The 22210-nt window shown below is 51.2% G+C and overlaps 1 protein-coding gene across 1 annotated transcript; it reads left to right on the top strand.

Annotated features, from left to right (window-relative positions):
- Positions 1-934: 934 nt before the first annotated feature.
- On the top strand, positions 935-22026 carry LOC118790904 (lysine-specific demethylase 3B-like). The gene is made up of 25 exons (XM_036548033.1): positions 935-1439; positions 2991-3143; positions 3268-3381; positions 3563-3668; positions 3953-4077; positions 4593-4661; positions 5025-5702; positions 5804-7181; positions 7721-7928; positions 8575-8789; positions 9450-9602; positions 10016-10123; positions 10296-10423; positions 12455-12707; positions 12940-13199; positions 13528-13794; positions 14131-14302; positions 14432-14522; positions 14808-14938; positions 15026-15145; positions 16448-16471; positions 18314-18453; positions 19125-19301; positions 19834-19968; positions 21172-22026. The coding sequence occupies exons 1-25, from the start codon at positions 1233-1235 to the stop codon at positions 21250-21252; spliced, it is 5493 nt and encodes a 1830-aa protein (XP_036403926.1). The 5' UTR covers positions 935-1232; the 3' UTR covers positions 21253-22026.
- Positions 22027-22210: the final 184 nt, after the last annotated feature.

The raw sequence follows: 22210 nt of genomic DNA, 5'->3' as shown, positions 1-22210 counted from the left end.
TACAGCTATCCGCAGGGCTGGGTGGGTGGTTATATTTCTAGATTCATGATTTGATTTTTATTTGAAGTTATAAACTGTTGTAGTTAGCTAGCTTCATACTTTTTATCATCACATCATCAGACCTCTATATCTCTGGACCTCCTTTCACTGCAAAACATTGTATGTCATCCGTTTCAATGATGTTGGGTTTACAGTTGACTGGGCATGTCTGTTTGTTTGTCTGTCTAGAGTTCTGGTGTTTAATCTAGCCAAATAATTGAAAAGCATTTATTTTTCCCATACTCAATATATGTATTTATTCAATAATACCAACAAACAGAAGTGATGCAACTTCATCTCAAGCTTTGCACTGTGTTGGCCAGTAGGGCAGCTGGTGAAATGCTCTGTTTACATTTCTCTTTCCCAGATTTGTGAGATCTGGATTTATATCCTAATGTGACCTCACCAAAAATCAGAGGTGGAAAACCCCGGCTTCAAAAAGTAAAAGTCCTACCATGTATTTGTTCTAGCCATTGTTCTCGTCACTAAATAAGGTGATTTGACTAATTACCCTAATTAGTGATTTCATTAATCAGCCTCTACCTGGCTGAAGAGTTGTGCTAATTAAATTCAGCTGGTGTAGTGCATAGGTGGAACAAATACGTGGCAGGACTTTTACTTTCTGAAGCCAGGGTTTTCCACCTCTGCCAAAAAATTTCCCCATGAACCAATAACAGCAGGACGGTGGATCAGAATTGTCTGAAAACAAAATGGCTACTGCAGCCCCTCAATACTAACGCCATGATATTTTGCTAACTAAGTGTAATACTTCCATGGTCCACCAGACGGCGCAATAAATTCTATCTCGCCAGCTAGATCGCTAGCTAGCTACGTCTGGATTCACTATCTTTGCTTTCTGTAGTTGCTAAGGTGATCGGCAGGGGTCGCTGTTTTCAGTTTACGTTCACGCCGTGGATTTGAACTCCGCAGTACAAGGGAGAGCTTTTGATTGTTGCAAGGCTAAATGGCGGACCGAGCGGGATTGTTGCATTGTGAACAATAACATTTCAGCGCTGCGATCTCTGTGAGGTGATAGGGTTTAGTGTCCCGACCTACACCTCACATAGCAGGGAACTCCGGTGCATACGCGGGCGCAGTTGGGCATACCGAGGCTTGTTTTTGTTGTTAGCTACGGCCCTTATAAGTGCATTGGAGTTCCCAGCGAGGAAGTTGCTGTTTGGGGGTGCTTGATTATGGGGGACTCTCTGGGTCTGGTCGGGAAGCGGCTGCTGCTTCTCTTTAGCGATGGGGGCTCCGCGGCTGGAACCGAACCGGACCAGGCCATCTGGACGAGGAACTGGGTCAGAGGAACGGTCCGGGCGGTCAGCGTGATTGGCTTAGCCAGTCCCGGGGTAGAGGTGAGCGGCGGAGAGGGAACAACAGAAGCAGCGGGGCTGACGGTCAGTGTTTATGCACGAATACCCAGAAACTAAACAATGGACGTCTTTTTTTAACCCGTCGTCAAAAGCAAGCCGGAAGCTCGTATACGCAGATCCCGTAGCTGAAGTCAATAAAATTTCAGTTACATGCAGCAAGCAATATTTTTAACCGTACTGCCTTTGTGTTGCAAATCAGACAGCTACCTCCTCGTAGCTAGCTAGCTAACTAGCTACTATAGACCGTGGCTTCGGGCCCAAGATATTTCTCGCTGGCGAGAGATATAAAATCGCATATGCAACCACGGCTAAAGTAAGTTATCCGACAGAAGTGACAATAAAGTCATCGCTTGATGTTTTGCACTGCGTGAGTACGATCCGTTTTCAGTAAATATAGAATATACGGTCGTTTCACGTCAAAGAGCACTGTAACTGATCCCTTGTTAGCTATTTAGCTAATCATAAACACCACTTCAGATATTACTCTCTTGAATAACTTAATCAAATAGGTAGGTTTTGGAAAAGGAAAACTGCAGCTCGCAAGCATTACCAGGTTATATCAGAAATTATTTTTGTAATTCCAAATGAACGAATTAAGTGCATTTATGAGTATACTGTAATTAACGTTAGCAGGTTAATTATATTTAAAAAGTATTAGCCCATATTCCGGCATGCACGTTGTGAGTATGCTTTGATTTGTAACAACGTGCTTAATGTGCGTTTAACCATATATAACAATATGCACGCATGCATTTGGATGCCATTTTTTCCTCATCCGTTGTGCAAAAAGTGTATTAACACACCTTCATACTGTATTGAAGTGGGTTATTTACAGATGGGGTTGTATTGCATGCAGTGTTTTGTGTGTGAGGTGAGGAATGCGAGTTTTCGGGGGGTGTTTTCGTTTCGGGGTTGCCGTCACAGTGAGGACGAGGCGCAGGGCCCCGGTTCTGGCCGAACATGCCTCTCCCCCCAGGAAGTCTTACCGTGCAGACGCGTCTGTCAGCGGAGCTGATCGCGGAACGCAAGTGTGCGCCAGTGAACGTTACATCGACATCCAGGCGCGTGTCCGTTCCCCTAATTAACAGGGTTAGGCTGCAGATTCGGCCGGTCTGTGCCACCCACTCCATGCTGTTGATAGCTGGCTGATTAATCCAGGTTTAAGCTCTCTCCCCTGGAAAATTCCTGGGAGTTGGCCTTGCTCCAGCACCCAGCACCTGTGGAGCAAATCTCCACTCAGTCTCGGCTCGTCTGTTTGGGGAGGGGGGTTGGAGGATGGGGGTGTCTGTTCCTGTGTGTCTGTAGGGTTGTGCTTGTGAAGTCTTCCCCCTGTTTTCTGTGCTGTGTCTGTGCCTTTTCCCCTGGTTGGCACCTCTGTACAGGTTGCAGATACATACGGTGTGTTCTTTGTCCGTCTCTTTTCCAGTTTACTCTAGAGTTGTGTGTGAGCTGTTTTGCCATCGCTTTCTTCGGACTCTTTGAGACTGTGTGTGTGTGTTTCTGTGTGTGCTTCTGTGCGTGTCTGTGTGTTTGTGTGTGATCACCATCCGTATGATGTCTCGTATCCCCCTCCAGGTGTTTGTGGAGTTTGAGGAGTGTCCGTGGCGGCGGCGCTCGTGGGTGCAGGTGTACGGGGAGGACGTGCGAGCCCTGCTGGTGGAGAGCTCCATCGTTTGGGCTGCCCGCAGCGACCCCACACTGCCGGCTGTCTCGGCCTGGCCTGCGCTGGTAAGTACCCCTCTGGAACAAATGAGGAAGGGAAGGGGGGGGGCATTCTCTTACTGGACATGATGATGCTGTATACACTCACCTGGACACACTGCTTACCCGCGTTTACCTCTGCCGCCTGCAGGCGTTCCGCCCCCTGCTGGACCGGGTGGGATTGGGCACCCTGGTTCCTGTGGAGTTCTTCGGGAACAGAACGCTGAGTTTTCTCCCCGATGGAAACGGACTGAAGCGATTTGAGGTGTGAGGCTCAGACCCGTGGATCGGGAGCTAGCCACCTTAGTGCGTGATGGAGAATAAAGCAGTGTGTGACTGCGTCTGCCCTCGCCAGGTGGAAGAGCACCTGTGTGCGTTTGTGTGTGTTTCTGCATGTGTGGTGTTTTATCAGTGGAAGGAGTGTGACAGTGTTTTATCTCTCTCAGCTGGAACAGGACGTGAGACACTCCCTCCTGCAGGAGCAGCCCTCTCTTCAGACAGCAGTCAGCCTCTGGCACAGTGACTTTGAGCTGCAGGAGATTCTGAGGAAAGGTGAGTGAGACTGCAGCCCTGCGTGGCTGAGTACAGGCCGACTGTGCAGCCCTGCATAGCTGAGAACAGCTTGACTGCGCAGACCTGCATAGCTGAGAACAGCTTGACTGCGCAGACCTGCATAGCTGAGAACAGCTTGACTGCGCAGACCTACATAGTTGTTATGGCTTATGGCTGCGTTGTGCTTGTCTTGTCCACCCAAACCCTGGTACCTGGCTGGGGCAAACCCAGCTGATCTGGACAGGCTGGGTGAAGTATGTCTGCTTGCTTTTGTCTCCCTGCAGGGTCCTTCACCATCCAGGGCCGCAGGGTGCGAGTGTACCAGCCGGAGTTTGAGGAGCCCTGGGCGCTCGGCCTGGTCTCGCAGCACGACCCTGTCTCCCACATCATGGAGATCACCATGGACCAGGTGCGGCTGGCCCTGCGTTCCTCTCATCCCTCCCTCTCCGCTGTGGAGCAAAACCAGGGCTCCTTCCAGAGACGCACCCTGCTCCTGTCCGTCACTGCACTTCCACAGACCTGACTGCACATTGCAGGTGGCGCTCAGGACTTTATGACTCATTGGAGAGAGCCCTTAACCGAAAGAGGCTCACAAGTGCCCCCGCTGGGACGTTCCAACTGATACTCACAATTGCATATGTATGCATTGCCACTTTCACACATAATCACTTTCGCTCAGGTACCCACAAGCACACGTTCACTCCCGCAGATACGCTCTTTCATTCCCTCAGGAAGGGTCCTGTGCTCTTTTAGCGCAATTTTTTGTTTGTTGAGGCAAAAGAGTGGAAAGGCGTGTAGAGTCACAGTATGATGACTCTGGAAGGGTGAATGGAGTCATGGCTGGTTTGACCTGTAAAGTGGTTCCTCTCAGCTGACTTTGGGATGTGCTTACTGACCCCCCTCCTCTCGCTCCTCCTCCCCCAGGGCAAGGCGACGCAGGTGGTGGACCCCCGCGTGATCCATGTGATGCTGGCTGAGGAGGTGTCTGATGAGGTAAGGCTGCTCTCTGTTGGATCATGTCCTTGAGTTTTTTCCTGTATTATAATGCTATAATCATTTATTTCCAAGTATCATGATTTGTGTACAGCATTTCTCAGCCTTTATCTTTCTCTGCTGTCTTCGCCCTCTTTTCTCTCTCTCCCTCCTTTTGTTCTCCCTCTTTCCCTTTTCCTCTCTACATCTTGCTTTCTCTCTCACTCCCCTTTCTCCCTCTTTCTGATTGTCTCTCTCCCCCTTGCCCTCTTTCTTTGTCCTCTCTCTCCATCTCCATCTCCCTCTATCTGACTCTGACTCTGGCTCTGTCTCTCCTTCTCTCTCTCTGTCTCTCTCCCTCTCCCCTCCCTCTGTGGTGAGCAGAGCCAGGCGGGCATCACGGGTCGTCGTAGGAAGGAGAGTGATGGGGGGAAGGGGGAGAGCGGGCGCCGGAGGAGGAACGCCTCGGAGAGCGAAGGAGATATGACGCTCAAGCGGTTCAAGGGCGCGGGCGAGGGCGAGGCGGAGGGCCAGAATGGGGGCGGCCCTGGCGAGGGGGCGGAGGAGGGCATGGTGATGTGGGGAGGAGGAGCCAGGCTGAGCAACAACGGTGCCGCCCCAGAGGCGCCCCTCCCGCCAGGACAGGGCTCCCCGAACCCCGCGGCCCCGCAGGGCCAGCCCAGCCTCCGCTTTGCCACCTACACCAAAGAGAACGGGCGCACCCTGGTGGTGCAGGACAGGCCGGTTTCCGGGGACGCCGGCGCCCCCGCGCTGCCCGGGCTCAAACCCCTCTTCTCCAACACCTCCTTCCCCTCTCTGGGGCAGATGCCAGGCCTTCTCTCGGGCTCCTCCCCCAAGCCCACCCCCGCGTCAGTGCCTGAGAGGGAGAAGGAGAGCGGTCTGGCGGGCTTCCCCGGCAGCGCCGCCCTGGTGTCTCCCACCCCCGTCTCCGCCCCCCCTTCCTCCGCCCTCGTTTCGGAGGGCAACGTCCCCAGCACGGCCCCTGCCGCCCCGCTGAGCTTCAGCCAAACCCCTCCTGGCTGGGGAGGGGCACAGCCTGAGGTGAGCTTCGGGTGGTGGAAAGTGTGTGTGCGCGTGTGTGTGTGTGCCTTGAGTTTGTGTCGTTAAACGCATCTGGTACCCTGTCCCGCTTGTGTTTCCAGAACGCCAAGACGCCTCTGCTGGCCTCGGCCGGGTACCGGCTGCCCCAGACCAAGCCTCAGAGTGGGCAGGCGTTCGCCGAGATGCAGGCCCAGACGCCGGCGCAGACCAACGGCGCCACGGGCCCGGACAGCAGGCCATTCAGCTTCCTCTTCGGCACCAAAGAGGAGCCGGCGCGGGACACGGACCCCTCACAGAACCTGTTCTTCCAGTGCATGGCCCAGCAGCCCAGCCCAAATCAGGGCCAGGCGAAGGGCACCAACTATTTCACGGCGGTGTCAGAGAGCCTGGGCAAGGAGCCGCCCAGCCTCTTCAAACCCTCCGCCCCCTCCGACAGCCTGAAGAAGGGGGTGCTGGCACCGCCGTCCGCGGGCCTGTTTGGGTCCGCTCAGGGGTCCTCCCTGACCCCGCTCAAAGTGCCCGAACCCCAGCTGCCTGGCAATGGGATGGTGCTGAACAAGCCTTTTGGGGTGGATGCGATGCCCAAACTCTCACCTGCCTTCCCAGCAAGCCTCAGCAGCTGCCCCGCCCTGGGCTCTGGGGCACTGAGGAGTTCCGGTCTGGGCATGGGGGCGCTGGGGACGGGCGTCATGGGTGGGGGCGGCAGCGGTATGGTGGGTGGCTTAGGCCTGCTGACCAAAGCCAAGGCCTCCGAGACGCACGAGAACCTTTTCCTGCAGGCGCCCAAGCGTGAGGAACCAACGAACCCCTTCCTGGCCTTCGCCGAGAAGCTGTCTCATAGCCCCTTCAGCGGCCTTCCTGCCGCCCAGACCACTGCCTCCTCCACCTCCTCGGCCTCCTCCACCCCTGTGGCCTCTAGTTCAGCTGTCACGGCACCCCGTGAGACGGGCGCTCTGGTGGCCCCGGCCGAGAGCCAGCCCAACCTGTTCACCATGTCGGAGCAGCCCAAGGGGCTCCTCTCTTCCCCCTTCACCGCCCTCTCCTCGGGCTCCAGCTCGCCCATGCTGGCCCATGCCCCCGCCTCCACTTTCCCCCAGAAGGGGCAGCCGGGGCCGGCTGAGGCGCCGCAGACCCCCCAGCAGAGCGAGGAGGGCCCGGGGGCTGGTGCGGGACCGGAGGGCAGCGTGGAGGGGGGCGCGGTGGAGCAGCAGGCAGGCCCTGCCCCCGGCCTCTCCCTGTTCGGCGACGCCGCCCCGCCTCAGTTTGAGCAGCCATCGCAGAAGTTCTCCCTGGAGGAGCGCGGCCTCCCCTCCAAGCGCGACACGGACTCCAGCTCCAACAGCGACCTGTCGGACCTGAGCGAGACCGAGGAGACGCTCGAGAGCGGCCGGGACCCGGGCCCTCAGGGCTCCGCCGGCGAGGACAAGAGCAAGAGCAAGGCGGTGGGAAAGAGCCGGCCGCGCAACAAGCCCTTCAAAGGTGAGCGGCCCGCGCCCTGCCAGAGCCTGCAGCTCCGCGCCCTCATCTGTCAGTCTGAGCCAGGCTGCTCTGCTAACCCAGCTGATCCTTACAGCAGACTCGGAGACGTCATTGTCGTTTAGCAGACGCTCTGATCCAGAACGACGTATATAGGTTACAGTTTTTACGTGTTATCCATTTATACTGCTGGATATTTATTGGGGAAAATTCTGGGTTAAGTGCCTTGCCCAAGGATACAGCAGCAGTGCCCCAGCAGGGAATCAAACCAGCAACCTTTGAGTTACAAGCCCTGCTCCTTACCGCTATGCTACATTGCCTCCCCTTTCAGAGCTGATCAGTATATTGATGATCACAATTAGCAGTGGTTAGCAGCGGGTCACAGCTGTTGGGTGTGGATCCGTTCCGTGTGGTGGCTCAGCATGCTTTCGCTGTGCGCCTGTGCCCGTCCCTGCCCCCTCCTCCCGCTAACCCTAACCCTGACCCTGTCTCCTCCTGTCACTAACCCTAACCCTGACCCTGCCCTCCCTCTCCCCCCGCAGTGGGGCAGTCGGTGCTGAAGGACCAGTCGAAGGTGCGGCGGTTGAAGCAGTCGGGCGAGTCCTTCCTGCAGGACGGCTCCTGCATCAACGTGGCTCCTCACCTGCACAAGTGCCGCGAGTGCCGGCTGGAGCGCTACCGCAAGTTCCGCGAGCAGGAGCCCGAGGACGACGACCCCAACGTGGCCTGCCGCTTCTTCCACTTCCGCAGGTGAGGGGGGGCAGCTGGCACTGGGGGGGGGGGGGTAGCTGGCACTTCCTGGGGAAGGTAAGATAGTAGGTGGAAGGGGGGGTTATGATTTGTTGGAGTGTTTTTTTTTTTTTTTTCTTTCCCGTCAATGGGAGTATTGTACTGTTCTGGAGATGATGGGCTTATTTACAATTTTTTTTGTATGGTCATATAAAATCTAAATATGTTTTGCAGTGTGCATGAATGTAAGAGTGGCATTAACTGCATCAAAGGAGGAGAGGCAACTTGGCTTTCACCAGGACAAGGAGTATAGGAAGCTCTGTGCCACATTATGCTTTGCTTAGCAGACGCCCTTCTCCAGAGTGACTTGCGTGATTTGCATATCGTCTGTTTGTACAGATAGATATTCATTGAGCTAATTCAGGTTAAGTACCTTGTTCAGGAGTACAGCAGCAGTGCCCCATTTGGGAATTGAACTGGCAACCTTTGGGGGTCCAATACCTGCTACCTCCTGCCTTTTCTTACATATATACGTTTACAGACCAGGTGGATAGGACATTCAGGCTTGGGAATACTATCTGGCTTATGGAATTGGAGAAGGGGCATGCTGACATTCATTTGAGGTTTAAATGACGTGTACCCCCCCCCGTTCCCCTGGCCCCCCCAGGCTGGCGTTCACGCGGAAGGGGGTCCTTCGGGTGGAGGGCTTCCTGAGCCCCCAGCAGAGTGACCCCATGGCCATGGGGCTGTGGCTGCCCTCCCCCACCGTGCAGGAGGGCCTGGACCTGGACACCTCCAAGTACATCCTGGCCAACGTGGGCGACCAGTTCTGCCAGCTCGTCATGTCCGAGAAGGAGGCCATGATGATGGTGGAGCCGCACCGTATGTCCTCCTCTCCTCCGATTCTCTCCCCAGTCCTGTCAGACGTCCTCCTCTCCTCCGATTCTCTCCCCAGTCCTGTCAGACGTCCTCCTCTCCTCCGATTCTCTCCCCAGTCCTGTCAGACGTCCTCCTCTCCTCAGATTCTCTCCCCAGTCCTGTCAGACGTCCTCCTCTCCTCCGATTCTCTCCCCAGTCCTGTCAGACGTCCCCCTCTCCTCCGATTCTCTCCCCAGTCCTGTCAGACGTCCCCCTCCCCTCCGCTTCTCTCCCTCACCCTGTCAGACGTCCCCCTCCCCTCCGCTTCTCTCCCTCACCCTGTCAGACGTCCCTTTCTCCTCCTGTTCTCTCCCTCACCCTGTCAGACGTCCCTTTCTCCTCCGCTTCTCTCCCCCACCCTGTCAGACGTCCCTTTCTCCTCCTGTTCTCTCCCTCACCCTGTCAGACGTCCCTTTCTCCTCCGCTTCTCTCCCTCACCCTGTCAGACGTCCCTTTCTCCTCCTGTTCTCTGCCCCACCCTTTCAGATGTCCCACTTTCCTCCGACTCTCTCCCCCACCTTTTCGGACTTTCCTTTGATAAAAGTTTGTGTTTGGTTTCCTTCTCTGTAAGGGGAAGACAGTGTGAGTGAAGTGCGTGTGTGTGGGGCTCTCTCTCTCTCCCAGAGAAAGTGGCGTGGAAGCGGGCGGTGCGGGGCATCAGGGAGATGTGTGACGTGTGCGAGACCACGCTCTTCAACATCCACTGGGTGTGTCGCAAGTGCGGCTTCGGCGTCTGCCTGGACTGCTACCGGCTGCGCAAGAGCCGCCCGCAGGAGGGTAAGACTGCTTCTCAAACAGCAACTGTATTCACATAATATAACATACGGGGCTGTATGCACAATTGTGTGTATTTAAGAGCGTGTTTGCATACCTGTGTGTATGTGATTGCATGCATGCACATGCCTGTGTGTTTGCCTACACAAATATGTTAGTGTGTGTGTTTGGGTGCCTGCATGTGTTTGTATGTATACATATGTGCATATTTGCTCTGTGTGTGTATATATGCATGTGTGTATGCGCACACATGTCTGCATAGTGTGTAAATGTGCATGAATGTCTGCATAGTGTGTAAATGTGCATGAATGTCTGCACGGTGGGTGGGTGTGTGTGTGTGTGTGTGTGTGTGTGTGTGTGTGTGTGTTTGTACACGCACCCTCATGTGTCTGATCCTGGTGCGCTGTGCTCCTCAGAGCCAGACGAGGGGCTTGATGATGAGGTCTTCTCCTGGCTGAAGTGTGCGAAGGGCCAGCCCCACGAGCCCCAGAACCTCATGCCCACGCAGATTATCCCCGGCACAGGTCAGTCCCCGCGCCTGCGTGCCCTCCTCACCTCACCACGTACCCCTACACATGCCCCCTCACCCTCTGCACCCTCTCCCGCTTCAGTTTACCCCACACCCCCAGGGCCTTCCTCCCTGGTCAGGTCTCGTCCTGCTGCCGATGATCTAATGAGATCTCTCTTCTCCCTCAGCTCTCTACAACATCGGAGACATGGTGCACGCCGCCCGGGGCAAATGGGGCATCAAAGCCAACTGCCCCTGCACCAGCCGACACAACAAACCCCTGGTACGGCCCAGCGCCCCGAACGGCCTCTCGCAGGTACACGCCGCGCCTCTCCCGGGGCACTTACAGAATTCGCGTAGCCTCGGCTTACCCCGCCCTGCAGGCTTCCGCCCTTGCTCCTGCCGGGAGGACTGTGTGTGAAACAACAAAGTGAGTCACTGGCTGCACCATTGCTGCTGCCCACAGACTGTGAGCTGCATGTAGCCTTGTTGAGTTTCTTAACTAAAAATGGCAACGATTCTGTCGGAAGCTGCTGTCTTCACCACAAGCCATTTTTCAGGTGAAGCCTTTGCAATGGCAAGTTATTCTTCCTTGTAGAAATTCACTGAACGTAACCAACACTGTTGTGGCCGTTAAATCGCAGCGTTACAGTTTTGCATTTGAGGTACCTCCTAGCACGCAAAATGTGCCTCTTAAGCAACATGATTTATCAGTATTATATATGTAGCATTTAGCATTGTCAGTATTATTACAAACTTTGCGTTCTTAGTGTTGCGGTGCAGCATAGTGGTAAGGAGCAGGGCTTGCAACCAAAAGGTTGCTGGTTAGATTCCCCCGCTGGGGCACTGCTGCTGTACCCTTGGGCAAGGTACTTAACCCACAATTGCTTCAGTAAACTCCCAGCTGCATAAATGGATAATGTCTGAAAACTGTAACCTATGTAAGTGGCTCCGGATAAGAGCATCTGCTAAATGGCAACGACATGAAAATAACATTCGACAGCAGTCCTCTGGTTCTTAATTCAGAAGATTGGAACAAAAATGAGTAAATACCGGTGTATTGTTTTGTGAATGCCAATGAAACTCCGGACTGTTCCTTGATTTATCTCTTGAAATTCGCAGTTCGTGTTGCTCTGGCGAACTCTGTGTGTTGTCCTCCTTCCCCTCGTGACAGCGCATTCCTTTTGAAATTACACAGATTTTAAAGTGCATAACTCTTCCATGACATACCAGCAAATTACAATTAGTCTGTGGACGTGTTAGAATTTCTTTACTCATCAGAACTGGTGCATTTGTAGGGATGAGTCACCTTACTTCACGTGGCAGTTCATAGACACTTCTATGTGACACACCGCACTTCATTTGCCATTGTAATGATGATGGTTTAAAACTGGATTGTCATGTGTGGAAAAGATATAAGTACTTAACCGGAAAAGAATTAAACTTGCTCATCTTTGCTAGACTATGAAATGACAGTCCAGGTGAATATCGTAATTTTCTTCACAAGTTCCTTGACACCACTGTTATGCAGTAGTTGGCGTGACATAATTGTGTGCTGTGTGAGTGTATGGAAAAAACCAAGCAAACCTAAAATTGGCGTGAGGCAGACCTTCCAATCCAAGATAGCCAAGTTGAATCTTCTGACTCACCGGCTCTTAGGATCTCCCCGTGGGCCAGCTGTCTTCTGTGCTCCACAGCCAAAATAGCCACAGTGGTGGGTTTGACGTTTAGATTAGTTTTATTATATCAATGGCACAGAGGCAGTCATCCAACTCCCTCATTTAAGGAGCTGATGAGGGACAGTGACCTCAAAGTGCAGGCTTGCGAGTCCCAGTGAATGCGAAACAGCTACACGAAACGATCCAGCACTTACGGTTCTAGGCCACAGATAAACACTGTCCGCCTGCCTCCTAGTGAAAACAAACGGCGTCATACAAAACGACTGAAATCGTTCTAAGCCGCAACACAAAGGGCTATCTGCTGGCCTCCAACAAAAGAGCAGTTTTCACGCCCCAGATCAAACGCAGAGCCAGCTGCAGTGAAAACGATAGTCACTCCGAGTTCAGACTCACCGCCATGGGGTCTTGCTCTCTCCTCCTCTTCCGGTCGGCAGTTCCCCTTTGTAGCGTTTACCTGGGAGGGAGGCTGCGTCGAGCTGCGTGGTGACTTCGGCGGCAGACTCTAAATCAAAGAATCAAAACAAAACGGGCGTACATGGGTGTGATGTGTTGTGACCTATTCTTGAGACTACAGACGTTAATGACAAGGTCACATGATTTACCCACTCGTAATTGTAAGGTGCTTTCTCATGTCGTGTGTTTTTTTTTTTTTTTTTGTTTTCCTGCAGTCGGGTGTGAACTCCAGCAGTGCCACGGCCACGCCCAGGGCGGATGGGGAGGCGACAAAGTCTGTGACGACGAAAACGGAGCCGACTGCAGAGGGTGGTGGGGAGACCACAGGGGGCGCCAGTGAGTCCAGCAGCACCAGTGCCTCCTCTGCTGCCAAGGAGCCCCGCCCCTCTGGGGCTGACTCCGCCTCCTCCTCGGCCCTGCACTGGCTGGCCGACCTCGCCACGCAGAAGGCCAAAGAGGAGACTAAAGGTGAGAGCTGAAGAGCAGGGGTGTAACAGATTCTTCCTTCACCCTGGAACAAGGTTTTAATGATGTATAAATGTAAGGAACAAGACCTTCTGAATCTCTTAACATCTTCTTTCAACTTATCTCTCTCTTTGTCCATTTTCTTCCCTCTGTCTCTTTCTCTCTGTCTCTTACCTCTCCCTCTCTCCATTCCCCCCCCCCCATCTTTCCTTTTCTCCTCTGTCCTCTGTCGCAGAGCCTGGCTCCCTGCGGTCAGTGATGGGTCGGGACACCCGGTCGCCCTTCGGCCTGGACTCCTTCAGCTCCCTGTCCAAGCCGTCGTCCTCCTCCAGCCCTAAGCTCTTCAACAGCCTGCTCCTGGGCTCCGGCTCGTCCCAGCCCAAAGCCGAGGGCTCCAGCCTGCGGGACCTGCTCAACTCCGGGCCCGGGAAGCTGCCCCAGGGCGCCACCGACAGCGGGGTGCCCTTCCCCTCCGTGTTCTCCACGTCCTCTGCGGTACGCCCCCCCCCCCCCCCCCCCCCCAATCCATTCCATTAAGGCCCCGGAGTTTGAATCCTGTTCGTGTCTTTTTATTATAATGGATGTGTCATTGCCCAACGTTAGAAATCTTTCTCTCTCTGTCAGTTGTGTTAGTTGCACGCTGTCTCTTGCAAAGTCATGGTCTGGGGCCCTAAGCTTCAGTTGTGTCTGAATCTCATCTTAAGTTGCCTCTGTAGAGATACTGTTATTATTTCAATGTTTTTATTCAGACTCGCGGTCAGATCCAGTGTACAAGGAGTTGTTCCTGCCACCTCTCTCACCCCCTCTCTCTCTCTCCCCGCAGAGTGACAAGTCGAAGGGCGGCTTACCCAACTTCCTGGACCACATCATCGCGTCCGTGGTGGAGACGAAGAAGGCGGAGTCTCGGCGGGGCGGGCCCGAGGGGGCGGAGCCGGGGTCGGTGGGCCGGCGGGACGGCATGATGGGGCTGAGTGTGCTGGACCCCCACACCTCCCACTCCTGGCTGTGTGACGGCCGGCTGCTCTGCCTGCAGGACCCCAGCAACAGCAACAACTGGAAGATCTTCCGCGAGTGCTGGAAGCAGGGCCAGGTGGGAGACTGTGTTAAGCACAGGTGAACGGAGGTGCACTGTGTTGCGATCTCAGCTTTGATGGGTTAAAGGGCGCCTACAACACAAAAAGCATAAACCCAGGGAAAGTGTTTGGTTGGACATACCATATTTGTCAGTGCCTGCTTCATATGCTGACGAGTAAAATAAAAGTGGTATGTACGCTGAGATGGTGTGGTCCGTTGCTTTTAATGTAATGGCGAGTGACCCGGGGTGCCCTGGTGAGTTGGTGAGTGAGCGTGTGTTCACCACTGTTTCATGTTTAAGCCGTGTGCCAGCAGATTGAGTGTGTCTTGTTTCTCTTGTGTTGTTCCACAGCCCGTGCTGGTGTCGGGCATTCACAAGAGGCTGAATTCCAGTCTGTGGCGACCAGAGGCCTTCAGCCTGGAGTTCGGCGACCAGGACGTGGATTTGGTGAACTGCAGGAACTGCGCCATCATCTCTGATGTCAAGGTCCGGGACTTCTGGGACGGCTTCCAGGTCATCTCCAGTGAGTCCAGAGGAGGCCGTGGGGGAAAGCGTCTGGCTGTGCTGTCGCTCCTTCTGAAGGCTGTGCGTGTGTGTGTGTGTGTGAGATCTACCTCTCCTCACCCTGTGTGTGTGTACATGTGCGTTTCAGAGCGGCTTCAAGGTGCGGATGGTCAGCCAATGGTGCTGAAGCTGAAGGACTGGCCGCCAGGGGAGGACTTCAGGGACATGATGCCCACACGGTGAGACAGACACACACGCAGACAGACACACACACACAAATGCATGCAGGCAGACGCAGACAGACACATACACACGCACGCACGCACGTACACAGTCACACAGACAGACACCACATACACGTGCACAGAAACGGACAGACATGGATGTGCACACAGATAGGCAGACAGACACACACACACACACACACACACACACACTCTCACTCCTGTCCTGCGCCGTGGAGTTTAGCATATGCTGGAGAGGTGTGTTTAGACTCTTTGTCTCCTTCTCTCTCCCTCCTTCAGGTTTGATGACCTTATGGAAAACCTCCCCCTCCCAGAATACACCAAGAGGGACGGCCGGCTGAACCTGGCCTCCCGCCTGCCCAACTTCTTCGTGCGGCCAGACCTCGGGCCCAAGATGTACAACGCTTACGGTAGGCGCACAGAAGGTGCCGCTGCCGCGTGACAGATGGTGTCACCGTGTCACGGTGTCAGTAGTGAAAGAGTGTGCCTTCCCACAGGGCTGATCTCCACGGAGGACAGGAAGGTGGGCACGACCAACCTGCACCTGGACGTGTCGGACGCCGTCAACGTCATGGTGTACGTGGGCATCCCGGAGGGAGAGGGCAACTTCGAGCAGGGTGAGTGGCGAGGGCGTGGAGGGGGGGTGTCTGTCCAAGAGGGAGGGGCATGGAGGGGTGTGTCTGCCCATGGGGGAGTAGGGCGTGGGAACGAGCAGTCAGTGCTGCATTTGTGACAACTGTCTTTTTCACACATTTGAGATACATATTTTGAAGAGTGGGAGTTAAATGTATTGTGTGTATTGTTTATGTGTCTTGTTGTGGCAATAATGTGATCAATCATTATATTGTATTATGTGGTTCGGACAAGTGTGCACATTCAGCCGTTTTACACCCATAATGCCATCTGAATACTGCCTGTGCCCCATAACCACAGTTCACACTGCTGAGCAGTGCAGCAAATCTGTTATCAATTTGCTACAGGCTGATGAGTCTCTTTTCAAACTTGCCATCCAAGTTGTGTTGATAGCATAAAAAAGTCTGAACATGAAATATTCACATCAGTATGTTCCAGGAGGATGCTTTCCTCGCTTTTGTTCTAAGTGCAAATAATGTGAAATTTGTGGAATCAAAATAATGACACTGACTTATACATACCCTTTCACATCAGTGTAATATTACTTACTGCTCGTTTGAATGCATGTGAAGCATCTGGTTTATGACCATCCGTATGTGTCTATATCAGATGAATTCATATTTAATGACTGGTCAACATGAAATTATATTTTGCATTTGAAGATGACTGTGTAAGTCAGTTCCACTTCTCCACCTTTATACCTTTATTTACAATAAGAAGTTTTGTAGCACCATCCCAGTATTTTAGGTAGTCAAGGTCACGGAGCTGAAAGACTTTCACAGACTCGCATCGCACCTGTCTGTATGGTGTGAGACTGCAGGGGTGTCACATTTTCGCACCCTCAGCTCTCAGAAGTGCGCTTTTCATTTCACCAGCTGTCAGACGCCTGACTGGCTTTGTGCATTCCCAAAGGCTTATTTTATTTTCGTTTTGCCCTCTTGTTCCTCGCGTGTTAAGTAGTTTGTGCTTGATTTGCTTTCTTCAAAAGGTTAGTTACATTTACTAATCATTTTTTTAAATGAAATATCTTTCATTCCTACATAGCTATGCCTCTCTCTCTCTCTCGCCCTCTCGCTCTCTCTCTCTCTCTCTCACACACACACACACACACACACACACACACACACACACACACACACACACACACACACACACACACACACACACACACAGCTACCCCAGTGTTGCAGCCCCACGGTGTCAAGGGGACACAGAAACGCTGGTCTTTCTGTCCAGCACACAAGGGGCTATGTTGTGTTGATTGTTGTAAAATTTCTCATTCACAGAAGCAGCTACCTCTGGATTTACAGGTCTGTGCATTTTTGTATATATTTTAGTACCTCCTTGGCATGCCCTTCTTGACTAACTCCTCCCCTTGACACATTGTTCTCCTCATGCTGTGGTCGGTCAGGGCCGACCCTCGTTCGGGACGAGCTAGAAGCCCCATCCTCTCACTTTCCTCTCCTCTTTCCTGTGCTGGGAAACCCTTAATCAGCCACCCTGTTCTGCTGCTGCAGTCTTAGCTGACTGATTAAGGCTCCCTTTTATGTCTTTATTTTTTATTATTTGAAAAGACTCTCCTCACCTCTCTCCTCTGAAATTTGGGATGAATGGTGCTCTCAGCCTGAGTTGGGGGAGGGGGAGGGTGTAGCTAAGGAGCAGTCAGCTTAGTCAGGGCTTTAGCTGAGAGAGTAGGGCTTCCATTCCCACACTGTCACTCTCCCACGCCACACCTGACCTCAGGAGGGAAGCAGGAAATCAAACTCGCAGGAAAGAGGGACGGGCCAGCTCCGGCTTGGCCAAGGGTAACCCCTCATGAACAGGGGCGTTTACCTCCCTCTGCGTACCCACACTAAAGCTGAGTGATACTCGCCGCAGCACAGGCAGAGAGAGCTCTCTCCCCTCGAGGATCACCTGAGCCATTAGGGTAGTCAGTAGGGCCTGTACCCCTGTGTCCTTCTGTCATTAGTCTGGTCTCCCGTTAATCCCTGTGAAGCAGCAGCCAAGTCCTTAATCAAAGCTGCTGCCGTAACGTAATAAAGTGTGAGGTTGTGCAGTCTTTCCTCCTCTCTTTTTCTCCCTTCCTTTTAAAAGTGATTGTTTTGAAACCTACAGCTAATGATTGGAAACAGTTAACGGGGTTCAAGATGGCTTTATTTAGACTCCGGTCACTTGGCAGATGACTACACTGGCCCAGACTATATTTTTTTTGTAGTAAAAGCATGCAAAATGCAATGGAATCTACTGCAGCGTCTGGCTTTGGAGCTGTGTGATTTTTACCTTAGTGAACCAGCTGTTAACGTCAACCTTAGTAGTTGAGTAGTAGCCGAGTCGTGCCAGTTAGACTCAGATGCCACTGATCGAGTGGCACCCTCCGCTGGGTCACGGTCCTTACTAATGTTGAACCCCAGAGCTTTCCCTCCCAATGGACATTGTAAAGGATAGGTTCATTTGGCAGTAGTGTTTAACCTGAAAATCCCTTCACTGTGTAGAATGTTCACAGATACTCTCTTTCTTATCTGGTGCACATTGTGGGTTTAGTGTTGGAGCTGTGTTTCTTCCTGCTATTTTTTTCCTCTCCATTCCTTTGTAAAGCAGTTTTACATCTGAATTTATTTTTTTACAGTGCCAGAGGTTGTATATTTATTCACATCTGATATCAGGATAACAACAATCTTGGAAAAAAATTATTAGTATTATGAATCATTAGTAATGATTAATAATGTAATGATATGAGTATTGCTATTGATAAATTAACAAAATGATCAAGGGATTTGTTTTTTTCCTGAATCATGAATCTGTCAAATTTTGGTACAGCATATTAACAAGTACTTTGTTAAAGAGAACTTTACTGTAAATTAAAGCAATAGAAGAATATATGTCAGTAAACGCATCCTGTTTTTCCATAACGAGGTCCTTTTTTGGATCCTTGAAATGAGTTTCTCCAAGACACATTTCAGTACAACTGCCTCTCAGTCCCTATGAACTTGAGTGTATAGCAGAAAAAACTTTTTGATATTTGGTCTGGTGTTCTTCAGTTTTTTTTTGCCTTCCACTACAGTGTTGGGTTCAGCTCAGTCTGGCCCCGCTGTGTTGTAAAGTCACGTGGTGTTATAAATAACTCCCCGGCTGTCTGCCTGTCCGGTGCGCAGAGGTCATGACCACGATAGAGGAGGGAGACGTGGACGAGATGACGAAGCGGCGGGTGTACGAGGCGAAGGAGAAGCCCGGCGCGCTCTGGCACATCTACGCCGCCAAGGACGCCGAGAAGATCCGCGAGCTGCTGCGCAAGGTGAGAGGTCGAAGTTCAGAGGCCGTCCGTGCGCGGCACGGCGTCGGCTAGTGTGACCGGCATGCAGCCTGCCACAATATGTCATAACGTGCTCTTACTGAGTGGTGTAGGGCGTGGGTGACGGCACGCCGTATGCACAGTTATTGACTGGCTAGACGGTATTGGCTAAAAACCGGTCAATATGAAATTATTTGTCAATATAAAATATAAAAACTGTTAGCAGTATTATCTAACGCCGCTTGTTTCAAAGTTGTTATAGTGTGCTGCTCATTACATTTGCTGCATTTTTTAGCATAGTTTTGAATATTAGCGTTTTTGAATATTGTTTGTGCATTAAATGTGTGTTAATGTTTTAACTGGCATACTTACAAACTGCAGCACAGGTGTGTGAAATAACAGCACTGGACAGGTACAGGCTCCTCCACTGTCCTGTTGTGGAGGCAGCCATCATACCCATGTACCAGTTAAAACTTTGGACACACCTACTGACAGAAGGATGTCTCTTTATTTTTTACTGTGTTCCACATTTTAGAATAACAGTATAGACATCAAAACTATGAAATGACACAAATGAAATCATGCGGTGACCAAAAAACAAATGTTTTATATGGCTACGGTAGGAATATATATGTTTATGGATATAGCTGCTTGGTATCCTTTGTGTCTGGAAGGTGGGAGAGGAGCAGGGCCAGGAGAATCCGCCCGATCACGACCCCATCCACGACCAGAGCTGGTACCTGGACCAGGTGCTTCGTCGCAGGCTGCTGGAGGAGTACGGGGTGCAGGGCTGGGCTATCGTGCAGTTCCTGGGGGACGCTGTCTTCATCCCCGCCGGGGCGCCACACCAGGTCAGCAGCGGGCGGGGGGGGGGGGGGGGGGGGGGGCTCTGGTGCTAATGTAGTGTTTGGCAGTGTAAATGTCGTCTTCAGCAGTGTTAGCCCTGTTCAGCAGTGTTAATGTCGTGTTCTGCAGTGTTAATGTAGTGTTCAGTGGTTAGCAGGATGGCACGAGGGTCAAATCTCAAAGTTATGGTCAGCTGTGTAAGTGCATAATTTGTAAAATATGTAAAACATATGTGATTTAACCTACACAGGGTTGTCTGCTATGTAAATGATTTAGCATGAAGAGGAGAGGAGAGAGTGTAGGTGTAGGTAGGCAACTGTAGGTGTCGCTAAAGAGAATAATATGAAGCATTTGGAAATGACCACATACGCAGCATACCACAGCTGAGATAACCTTTTCTCACCAATGCCAGAATAATATCCTGCTTACAGTCAGGTGTATTCACTGCTGGCCTCGTCAAATGTAACATGTCCCCCCCCCCCCCCCCCCCCATTGAAGAGTGAATTTAATACCTCTCTTTCCCCTGAACTCTATCAGGTTCACAATCTGTACAGCTGCATCAAGGTGGCTGAGGACTTTGTCTCCCCTGAGCATGTGAAACACTGCTTTAGACTAACCCAGGAGTTCAGACACCTGTCCAACACACACTCCAACCATGAGGACAAGCTGCAGGTATGAGGTGCTGCCTGAGTGCTGGCCTGCAAAACGTGCCCCAAGGGCTGAATGGGAAGTGACGTTGAGAACTTGAATATTCTCCTGCATTTCAAGCTTTTGACTTCACTTTCCTGCAACATCTCTGTGAAATGTTTCATGGCACTCTGTTGAACACAGACCTGGTACTCTTTTCCCTTATACCTATGGGGTTGGTCACACACACACAGATGAAGGTAGCTTATTTCTTTACACGTGTCATTTTCTGAACGTGAAATCTCACTTGATTGAACTACTAATTTGATCCATTTGGGTGCAACACACTTACTTAAGTAATCATTGTTGAAAATCCCTGTCACTATGATACTAGCCAAAATAATGACAATATTGCAGTGTTGAAACATTCAACAAGACAGTCAGTAGGCACTTTGTGCACTGAATTCAGTATGTTGCTTCTGCACAGGTGTAGGTTACAGTTGTGTGTGCCAGAAAGTGACATGGATAGCACAGCCTTTGGTGTTGTTATCTACTCACAAACTGCTTGGCAAGTCTGCCCCAAACATCCCAGGTCATATCACAGTGGAAAAAACAGCTGAGACTATTGTCCTTGGAGCTCTTTCAAACAAGCAAAGGCTTGGTTGGGAAAATTGCTCTGACTGTAGACAGTATGCAAATGGAGGGATTTTAGTTTAGCTGAATAAATTATTTTTCATGTATGTATTCATGAATGCAGTAAAGCTTAACAGACAGGATACATTCTAAAAGTCTGTCTTCGCATGAAGTTTGATGTTAGGCTTTCAATAAATCCTGTGTGCCAATTACTTGTACTTTTTGTGCCCCTCTGCACAAAAAGTACAAGTAATTGTTGGCAATTTTGAATTTAAATGTTTCAGATGCCACTGAACAGAGCCCTTGATACACATTCCTTTTTCGTACCAGGTGTCACCAGTATTGCCAAATCACAGTAGTCTATCCTATAGCAGTTATGCCAAGACCAGATACAAACACCCCAATGGCCACATTCTGTGAGAGAACAGTCATTAAGACTACCGGTCTTCTCTCCACGTTTTGAGGGCTGGCCTGGGAGGAGGAGTGACAAGCCAGTAGAATTTCAGACCAGTGACAGTGAGTGGAATCCACAAGGAAGTAGGAGGCGCCATAGAGGGGTTTAAAGTTAAGCACGATCTGTAGGGTTTAAAGTTAAGCGTGATCTGTCATCCACAGGTGAAGAACATCATATACCATGCGGTGAAGGACGCAGTCGGAACACTGAAGGCCCATGAGTCCAAGCTGGCTCGCTCTTAGCTCCTGCACGCTCCCTGCTGCTTCCAGAGAGACGCCCCGCAGGAAGTGGGGGGTGGGGGGGCACCGCTCCCTCCGGAGGGGGGGAAAGGGGGTGGGCCGTAGGCCGTGGAAGGACAGACACACGCTCACTGATACTCCTCTTAGCCACTTGTTTAGGATGAAGGAAGCACTTCATCAGTGTTACAAATCGCTCAAACACGTTTGTTTTTAATCCTTTTTGACTATTTTTGCTTTATATTTATAGTCGACGTGTTCGTGTTTTTTTTTTTTTTTTCCCCCCGATGTGGAAGGTATCAGGTTGAGTAATAAGCTGGTGACGTGCCTTCTGAGTTGGGACTCACCTATTGTGTGGCCTCTGACAATGTCAGCCTCTGTCTTTTTTTTTTTTTTGGGTCATCAAACCCCCACCCCCACCCCATTGCAAAAGAAGGCTACTTCACTTTGGTTTAAGATTGTTTTTGAGTACCAACAGAGAATTTTAAAACCCATTCCCACCGCCCCTCCTTGGTGGAACTGAATTTGAAGCAGTTAAGGGAAATAGACCAAAGTTTTATATTTTCTGTTGTGTAAATTTTAATTAAGGTGACTTCCACACTTTTTAGTACACAGGGGAAGTAAATGGATTGGAAAAGAAACCTGCGGGAGGGACATGCTTTGAGAGGTTTATTAAGGTTTTTTTTTTTTGTTTGTTTGTTTTTTAAATCTTTTGTTGTCACCCTTCTTTGTCCAAGGTTCACAGCATTGTACATTTTACAAGAATTACGATTCCTACAGTTAGAAACTACTGGTCATTAATGTATCGATATGTATTGAACTTAGCAGTCTGTATGATTTTTCAAAATAAATTTTACAAATAAAAAAAACTTTGTTCTAGCTTAAAACCTGCTGTCGATACTTAAAAATGTACTGTATAACTCTTTTGGTTCTGTTTTTTTTGGTGGGGCTTACAGGAGAAATA

This window comes from Megalops cyprinoides, chromosome 16 (genome assembly GCF_013368585.1).
Source record: "Megalops cyprinoides isolate fMegCyp1 chromosome 16, fMegCyp1.pri, whole genome shotgun sequence".
Taxonomy (NCBI): Eukaryota; Metazoa; Chordata; class Actinopteri; order Elopiformes; family Megalopidae; genus Megalops; species Megalops cyprinoides.
The sequence above is the reverse complement of the archived record's forward strand: the minus strand, read 5'-3'. Positions and strand labels throughout refer to the sequence as shown.